The sequence below is a fragment of the Varanus komodoensis genome, unplaced genomic scaffold (genome assembly GCF_004798865.1).
Source record: "Varanus komodoensis strain SLA01 unplaced genomic scaffold, ASM479886v1 scaffold44_3, whole genome shotgun sequence".
In the NCBI taxonomy this organism is placed as follows: domain Eukaryota; kingdom Metazoa; phylum Chordata; class Lepidosauria; order Squamata; family Varanidae; genus Varanus; species Varanus komodoensis.
Genome location: NW_025336010.1, coordinates 4,883,916 through 4,893,814, shown reverse-complemented (window position 1 = coordinate 4,893,814; position 9,899 = coordinate 4,883,916). Strand labels below are relative to the sequence as shown.

Genomic DNA, 9,899 nt, shown 5'->3' with positions numbered 1-9,899 from the left:
TCCTTCTAGCAGAAAGCTAGATGCAGGGAGAAAACATTTGTCTTATCCTTTCAAGCCCATTTTCTGTTTGCAGGGATCCCCTCCTCTCCATACACACATACTCACAATGGGGACTCTCTTCTACAGGGCTGGGCAACTTGTGGCTCTTCAGGTGTTTTGGCAGAAATCCCTCATCACTGACTCTAGGACTGATAGGAGTTGTCGGGCAAAACATCATTGGGTTACAAACTGAAAACTGCTGCCTCTTCATGGACTTTGAAGGTAATGGTGAGGAGTGGGCAGGATGTTTCTGATGTCATAATGTGATCATCAACTTGCTTTGAGCTGCTTCAAGCCATGAGGTCACAAAGGCCTGGCAGAGAATGACATAGAAAATGCTGTCTCTTCAGGTCGGGGTGGACTGTACTTCAAGCAGAGGGCAAGTTTGCCCCGTGGTTGTCTGATTCGCAAGGGTCTTAAATGAGCAAAATATTTGGATGGCAACCCCCCTCCCCAAGAATTTAACATGCTGAAAGTTCGGCTTTAAGTGCTTGGGCAGAAATAAAAGGTATGCTCAGTGTCAAACTGGCTCTGACCCTGAAGGGAAGGGTTGGGCAGCACAGGCAGAGGCGTGTATGTGTGAGGGGAAGCCTAGTTTAGCCAGACAGTAAAGAATCTCATGCAGGAATCACTCATCAGTGTATTAGGATATTGAATGTGGCTGAGCAGGGGTGCTGAAAGATGGCCAAAATCCATTTTGGGAAGCTCTCTGGGGCTGTGCTCCAGTGGTGGGGAAGGCTGGAGGAAAAAGTAGGCAGGGCCAAAATACCAACAGATGCTAGCATATTGTAGCTCACTGATCTTGCTGTGGGTAACAATGCCTTAGGCTGCAATTGTTTGGAATGGGGAAACAAATGCACAAAAGATTGGTGGATGGGGGAAAGGAGGTGGGGCCACCTTGGACATGCCAAAGAGCTGGGTGGTATCCCAGGCAGCTGAATGAGGCCCCCAGGCATCAACTTCTGCAGGGTTGCTGTGGGGCAGGGTCCCCAACACAGCACTAGTGGCATCCATGGGCCCTTCTAATGGCACCTGCACAGTGGTCCCCAATGTGATATCCACAGGAACTTGAAATGTTTTAAATTAAAAACATTCACTTTTTAATACACATACACGCATTAGTATGAACTTAGTATGAAATGCATACAATATTCTAGCTATTATACATAGGCTTCAATAAAATGGAACCTAATACGTAAATAAATACCCATTTAAAGGTGGTGTTTATAGGCCACCCATTCATATATCGAAAGTGCTGTATATAACAAATGAATGTTTATCCTTCCAGTGTTGTAATATCAGCTTTTCAGGAAATGGAGAATACATTTACACTCGGTGTTTATTTCCATAAAACAGGCAAATTATTTAAAGCACATGTTCAGTAGTGAATAAAGACTTGTTCCTTTATACAACATATCTGTGTAATAACCTCCTCCCTAAAAGAAGACACAATTGAACATTGTCAATATGTGTTTAAATGCCATATTAGCTGCTCTGTTGTACCAGCAATTAGCTGATTTAGACAATCCCTTATTAAAGAGATGTTGCAGTGTCCAAAACACATGAAACAAAGGTTTTGTTGAATAAGATACAGCTAGGATCTGTGGATGTGATAGGAAAATTACAAAGGGCCAATCCACTAACTAGGTATCATCTTGTGGCACCCACAGCCATTTCTCGATCTCCCAAAGGTATCACAAGTCCAAAATCTTCGGAGATCCCTGCTGGACACTTTCTTGTGGCAGGGTGGAGTTTGCTATGTGAACTGCACTTCTGGCTCTGAAAAAGTGATGTTGTGTATAAGGAAGAATGGTGCAAAAGTAGTTGAAACTGATAGATTTCAAAATAATAGTAGTAATACACAGGCAATTCAGCCTCCATGGTTTCCCATCCCCATATTCTTCCATCTTCTGTTTCCCCACAAAATAAATCAACCTTTCACAGCATGTGTGGGCAGAAAATATGAGGGGAAATTTATGAAAGGACTTCACTGCTACATTTCCATTCCTGCTATTTTCTCCCTTTCACAGATGTATGTGCCATTGAGTCATCTCTGATTTATGATGACCCTAGGAATTAAAGCCCTCCAGAATGTCATTTCTTTCATAGCTCTGCTCAGCTCTTGTAAACTTAAGGCTATGGCTTTCCTAATGGAGTTGATCCAATTCATATTTGGCAGTGGGACTTACATCCTAGTAAATGTGCTATGAATGTTAGTAACACAAAGATAAACGTTACGTGCAGAGACCAGCTAGCAAGCAGACATCTTGGCCTAGGGTCAAACATGCTGCAGATGGCCGTCAGTCATCTCAGGGCATGGAGATACTGAAAAGGGATGATTACTCCTGTCTTTTGTCAGATGACGGAAGTTGCACAGGTCTTGCAGCACTTTCACAATAGAAGAGGATCAACTGGCATTCCTTCTCTCTCTTAATGAATGGCATGATTCCCAAGAACACCATTACATGCCAGTGTTGATGTGCATAGTAAGGAGAGGTTATACACAGCCCCTTGGTGTTTAAACAGTAGTGGTAAAACTTGAAGGGCTACTGCTCATCATCACAGTCCCTAAAGACAGCCCAACAAATTCAGGCAGCAGGAGTGTTGATCAATATCAACTTACCACTTGTGGCAGGTTTCATCAGCACCAGGAGCAGGTCTTTTGGAAAGCTCATGCCCATTCAAGACCAACTCACACTGAAATATTTTGCATTACAACAGGGATCCACATATTGTGGTTTGGAAAACTCATTTCCCCCAAGCTTCTATGATTAACGAAGCAGAGCCCAGAGGGAAAGGGCAAATTGAGATTCCGGGATTCTGACAGTAGGGGTCTCCTTAGTCCCCCTCCAACATCCTAACTTTGCTCAGGCAGAGCAGAGATCAGATCTGCTATGGCATTCATTCATAATGCCTCACATTCACATGATACCATTCAATTCCCTTCATATATACCCTCTGGTTGTAATCCTTGTAAGGGTAGGGTTACAACCTATAACCTAGTTATAACCCTGTAACATAGGTCAGTATTGTCATCCCTAACTTGCAGATAGAGGGACTGAGGCAGAAAGAGAGGCTTGCCTAAGGCCATCCAGTGAAGTCCCAACAGAGGTAAGAGTCAAACCCTGAACTTTCTGATTTGTAGGAACTTCAGTGTTTGTCACATGGAGACTCAGCTGAAAGTCAATCCCATTGAATTTAATGTAACTGAGTAGACATGCATAGATTGCATGCCTAGATATGTATATTAGACACTACATGAAATGTGTGCATAATACAGCAGTTTTTTAAAAATCATGTATCATTGTACAAAAGCCTGCAAATCTAGATTCTGCTCCTTTGTGTGTCTGCTCAGGCCTATTGTGTTTGAACAGGAAAGCCTCTGGCAGTGTTAAGCACTCCCTTGCCTCCTGCTGCTTTTCTTTATTATAAAGGAGGTGCAATTTGGCCCATTTATAACAGCCTAAAGGTGACTCTCAAATCACCTGATTTCCCTCTAGCCATTGCTCTAGTTGCTGTGATGTTGCAGAAAGCTCACCAATATTTTCAGTGCCATGAGAAAAGACTCAGTTACGGAGAGTTGGCCCTGGAAGGTATGAGAACTGGAGAGTCTCTTTGGAAATTAAAGAGACAAGGGAGATTAAAGAGATGAGGGGTTTGGGAGACTAGGCAACTAATGATCAAGTGAACAGAAAAGGCAAGATGACAAACTGGGCAAGAGGGGGCAGAAGGAAAGTCTATGCTTTAAATGAGGGAAATGCAATGCCCACATGGATTTAAACTGTCTAGCCAAATCTGCTGTAGATTTCTAGTTGTACAGGCCTGTCCAGAGTCAAGTCAACTAGACCAAAGGAAAGCTGCTTGTTTGTTTTTTCCTCAGTGTGAATCTTCCGCTGCTGTTTTCACAGTATGGTTCTCTTCTTTATTGCTGCTGGAACAACGTTCAGCTCTCTTTGTCCCTACAACATGAAATGCAGCATTAGTGTTTTAAACATCCACTTTGATCCAGGATGGAACAAAGTATTTAAACACAAAAGTTTCATTTAACTTGCATAACATCTGCTGGTCACTTGTTTTCTGCTACTAAAGAATGTATTCACTAAGTCACACTGCTTTAGATATTCTAAGGTGTTTGCCACAAATCTCTGTCTTTGCTGCTGCAATGCTATTATTTTTCACCCATTTGTTCTTTTGGGAGATCAGGCAAACAGGTTGAAGAATGGTGCTTTAAAACATTCCTAATGGGGTGGATCCAGATTTAGTCATACTTTGAGGGAGGTGGCATCAAAGGTAGGCATAGTGAGGCACCCCAGCAGGGTTTGATTGACAAGAGCCTCTTGTCAAGAGTTGTTTCTTGCCTTGCTCACTTGACTGCTGCCCAGTCTCCACCCATCAAGCAGGCAAGAGGTAGCAATGATGAGAAAGGTGGTGAGAAATAACCACTGCTAGTGACAATGGTGAGAAGGTAGACACACTGAGGGTGCCTTGTCTGAGGACTCTGCACTGCTTAAAGTAGGTCTACTGAAATTAAGTCTTGGGGTCCTATGCATGCTTAGAAAGAGGGTCTACAAATCGCAGCATGCTTCAACCATCATAGGGCTGCACCCATAGACACTTTAGTTCCATTGATTTCAGTAGGTCTACTCTATATGAGACTAAATCTACACCCAACCCTGTTTGTTTAAAGAAGCCAACTGTAGCTCTAATTTTAGAGGATGTGAGGCTACATCTATGTCCATGAGGCACATTGGAGTGGCTGTCACTGGCTCATCCCCCCTTTTCTTTTTTGCACCTAAGATTTGCATGCATATGCACAATAGCTATCTATTTGTCTCATTTTCAGAAATGGGCAATTCTGACTATCCTGAAAGTACAGCTTTGACTCATCAGTGTCCTGGATTGTGTCGCCTGCCAAAGTAGAGAGGTTATCAACCACAGATAACAGCTAACAAACAGTAATCTGTAAAGTGAAAAGTGAATCCAGGAGGGGATCTTTGCTAGCAAAAGAACATGGTTACACATGTCCCTTTAAAAAAAAAAAATTAAGTCTGTCAACCCCGCTCCCCCATTTTAAACTAAAACCTGCATTTTGACAGCTGCCAAAACTTTCTGTTCCTGCAAATGGGGCTGGGTTTGCACTTTTCCACTTTCCTGAGCACCTGGACACTTGAGAAAGAGCACAAAATTGGAGAGAACAGTCAGGTCCAAATCAAAATAGACAGAACCTCACTAGAAATAAGGAAATCTATTCCTCCCCATTTTGTCAGCAAAGACCACACTACTCGACCACTGGTTGACATTTCTGCACATCTTGGGCACAAAAAAGAATTGTTAAGATGGGTGGCAAATTAGTGACAGCCACTCCAAAATGCTGCTTGGGCACTTTGAAGGGGCAGTCACTGGCTCCTGAAAAACAAACAAAAAAGCAATCTTCAGGGGGGAAAAGAATAAAAGAGAAAATAAGCTGTGAGGGAGTCTGAGCCAATAACTGTCACCCCAAGTACCACTTGGGGAATTGGTGGTGCACTTGTCACTAGCAGTGGCCCAGGCAAGCTGGTCAAAGGTATCAATGGAACTTTGCTGCTCTTGACAAGTGGCTTACTCTCTATTTCCCTATACCCTCAATGAGATCAGACTCTTACAATTTGCTCAACACCCTCTAAATTCTAGAGTCTAGAATAAGCTAAAGGTTGGCAGGAAGGCATGTTGCCCCTAAACAAGTCTTCCTGTACAAAATGGTCCAGGTTCACACAACAGGATGAGTTGCCATATCATGCAAACCCAGTCACACTTTCTCTCTTCTCACACACAAGCACACACACACACACAAACTATTACAAAGAAATTAAATGCAAAACTAGATTGAATTTCAATACAAAATGCATTTTATTTTTAAAATAGGATCATTCCCACATACCTCAAGACTGTGCTGTCTGCAGGAGGCAAGGAATTTCAATACAAAGCAATAGGAGACAAACCACTTCCCCCAAACATCTTCAGTAGTACAGACCAAAACCATGTACATACTTGCATTTATTGAACTTTATATAATCAGCTTTGTACAGCAGTGACAAGATTCATATCATACAAGCTACTGTTTCAATTGTTGATTTGCCATAGCAGGAAAAAAATAAATATATCCTTTTTCATTTTTTATTATACATTTAACACTTCAATAAAAAGGTACAGGTACTTCAGTCTCAGTTACCTGCTATTGTAGAGAGGTATGGGTTTAAAGACATGCAAACATACATATGTGACAAAATACTCTGATCATAATTTCTGAATAAGTTATACACAGTGTACAGTAGCCAGAGGTTAATGATTGAGACCCTATTACATTATGAAAAATCAACTGATCTTTGCCTTTCCTTTCTTCTTTAAACACATCTGCTAGTGGTCAGAAACAAAGAATAAGATGATAAAAACCTCATTTAACTATCTACACATAGAGGCTTGTGGTTTTTCAGCAAAGATTTAAGCATTTTTTTCAGCCCTTACTACCCTTGCACCATATAGCACCACAAGAGTGCAAGGACTGTGCCAAACATCTAGTTTCATGCTAACTGTTTACTGGCTTTTGTGTTGTGCATTTTTTCATTTAACTTTCAGATACAATGATACATTTTTTTCAATCTATAAGTCAGACACTGGCAATTTGGCTTATACTGATTTAGAACATTCTGAGCTTCAGCAACATTTAGGTACAAAAACAGTGGAAAAGGGGCACCATTCACCTGTAGGTTGCTAGACAGAGACTACACTACTCATCGTTGTATCTGGCAAAATAGTACACAAGACAGCAGCAACCTGAAGGCAGCAGGGGGAAACAGGAATATAATTGCAATCTTGCAATGTGGTGGCACACAGGTTTGTGCAGATGTCACTATCCATGCAAGTGCATGCATGCACCTGAGATACCTTCTCTACAGACCAAATGTAATTGTATACAGTACAGTCTTCTCCACTACTGGAGTCAACTCAATTAAACATTAATATTTGGCCATTTCCTAACAATGCAGGAAACTATTGCACTCAGACTGCCCAGAAACCAGATGCATATGTTACAGTACACAAATTTCATCTTCAACTGGTCAGTTTAAAATATACAAGAACTATGCAATGGTGTAGAATAAGAAATGCAACTGACCAAGCATTTAGCAAGACTGGACAGTCTAGCAATGACTTTTAACGTTCTGCAGTGGAATATGTGTTATTGCTTCATTCGGATGCAAGAACAGTGAGGCATTGCTAGCATTGTACAGTGGAGAGCTGGATGTACATTTCAAACAATGTTTCTTCCTGGATGGAGTCCTCTAGAAACTGCTTGTACTTTCTACCATTCTTGCATTTACAGGACAACTATTATGACACTTACATAGACCTACAGTACTAAAGTGGCTAACGGTGGGACAGATGCAGCTCTTCAGCTCTGGTACCTCCTTCTTCAGCCGCTCTAGTTGCTCTGTCTGGAATATATTTGGCTGCTCAGGCATCCAGTCATAAATCCTAAAACGAGCCCACAAAGAAAAGTATTTGATTAATGCAAAGCCAACCCATTACCAGTATGGTATTTACAGCTTCTTACAGAAGTTTGATGCCAATACTTAAAGTTATTTTGACTTGAATACACAAGGCACACAACCTGAAGTTCAAATGTGTGTATATGTATTTTTGTATGCTCAAAGCACATCACACAGTCATCATGTTAGAAGTCAGGCATTCCCAACATTAATGTTTTGATGCAACCAAATTATCAAGTTATATATTACCTATCTGGCATCTAAGATTCCTGGGTGTTAAAACATGATGTTCTCCAGCTATCCAGTTTTCAGAATCCATGCATTAAACACAAGACATGCCATGCTATACAATTTTATTCTTTAAAGTATATGAGTAGCCAAAAGACAACAACATGTACTCTAATTCCAAATCAAAAGCATTCTGAAGTAACAGAAGGAATTTAAAAAACTAAAGAAGCATTATGATCTCCCTGAGGGGCTGATTATTTATTTTGAAAAAGGCATTCTGGGGAGCAAATACAAACCTGTCACATCATTTGGAAGTTGCAGATCAGGTGATGGTCTAGAGGAAGAGGAATCCAGGCATCAAGGACTATGCTAGTTACTTGCCTGCTTATAGATCCTATTTTAGAATTGTTTATTGCAATTAATTTTTCTTCTAGGTCAGGTGGGGGGGACCCCACTAGCCATGTTTCTGCACTATAATTTCCAGACCACAGGCCATACTAATTGAAGCTAGTGAAAGTTGAAGCCCAACATCATCACTCCAGCACTGCTGTAGGCCACTTTCAACACCTTGTGATTGTTCGTTGACTGCTTCCCTAAAGTTCTACTCTCCCCCTCAAGGCTGAAGTTTCAGTAAGCATTTTAATGATCACCACCACAACACAGCCTTCTGCCAACAGCCTCGAAGACTGGGCATCCGCTGACTAGGGGTTTGTTTAAGCAGCTAGATTCTGGGGAAGAATTTACTGAAAACCACATCTTCTCTTCCTGGAAAGACCCACACCTTCCATCATATCCCTTGTTGGTTTTAAATACAGGCACTGAGATTCCATAAATGTACCAGTGAGTATGGCAAGTCCCAGGTCTCACAGTACCTTAAGAATGAATTAGCAGCCTTTTTCATCAGTTTATAAATAACTGCTTCTTTTCAGGCTTGTCTATATGGGGTTAATCAAGCTGGATATTACAATTGGTACGCTGAGGCGAAATTTGTAGGTATGTGATTTTTGTGTAGTATGAAAAACATTTTAGGCTTCCAGTTGCTAGTCCTATACTGGGAATCAGCATTAGTCAGTTTAAACAGACTAACAATTAAACCTTGTTATATGCCAAGTAATTATGGGTTTCAATTCCTTTTCTCAGCTGTTGTCATATTATGAGAATAGTTTTGCCAGTTAAAGTAAAATAAAGAATAGCTTAAGATTGAATGTTTGCTTCTCATTCCCTTCCTCTCCTGTACTCCTTTGCTTTTTCATCCTGTTAAAGCACTCTGTACTGCAGCTTCTATGTGGTCAACAGTTGGGCAAATCTCACACGCTCTCCCTGTTTTCTTTTAGCTTTGAAAATAGCTACTTTGAAGAGAGTATTCAGCATTTGAAACTCCTTTATTTATTTATGTATTTAACACTTTTATATACCATTACAATAGCCTTTTGGCTCTTTGGATGGTTTACATAAAAAGGCTAGTTATTTCCTTCTGGACACTCATAGGAGTTCACAACTGTTTGCAGTCACTCTTTTCCCCTTTGCTGCAGCTTTGAGATCATTTGTCTCCTCTATTTTATTCCTCTTTAAGTAATCTCGACCAATCAGGGGTCATACATTAGACATGACAAAATCACAATGTTTTGTTGTCAAATTTGGCGATATTCTCACATTGCCAAGAACAAATAAAAATCAGAGTAAGGTCAATACTCCTTCAGAAGGTTCTATTTATCTACTGTAACTTCAGCATTCTTCACACAGTGAACATTGGCAATATGGAGAAGTGAAGAAACAATCCATGTGCATTCAAGGATTAATACAAATTATGTAATTTAGAAAAGACAGCCTAATGATATTTCATTCCACAAATGGCTTGCTTGCAAGTCAACCAAACTCTCAACAGCAGAAGCAGACAGTCTAATACCCTCCAGATGTTTTAGACTACAATTCGCATAATCCCTTACCATTGGCCATGTGGGTTAGGTAACTGTATGGGAAGTGTAGTTGAAAACATCTGGAGAACATCAGGTTGCCTACCTGATGGGCAATGATGTACTCATCTCCAAAATAGGCATCCACTAAAGGCTTAATTATCCTTGCTTCTCACTGAAAAGGTGTAACAGCCTT

General features: G+C 40.8%; 1 protein-coding gene across 2 annotated transcripts in view; it reads right to left on the bottom strand.

The window, feature by feature from the left end:
• Nucleotides 1–5,901: 5,901 nt before the first annotated feature.
• The window catches only part of GPCPD1 (glycerophosphocholine phosphodiesterase 1), a 63,115-nt gene continuing 59,117 nt past the window's right edge, over nt 5,902–9,899 (bottom strand). For both annotated transcript variants that reach the window (XM_044444149.1, XM_044444150.1), the window contains one exon: nt 5,902–7,548. In XM_044444149.1, the coding sequence (XP_044300084.1) occupies nt 7,356–7,548 (193 nt within the window). In that variant the 3' untranslated portion in view covers nt 5,902–7,355. The remainder of the gene's footprint in view (nt 7,549–9,899) is intronic.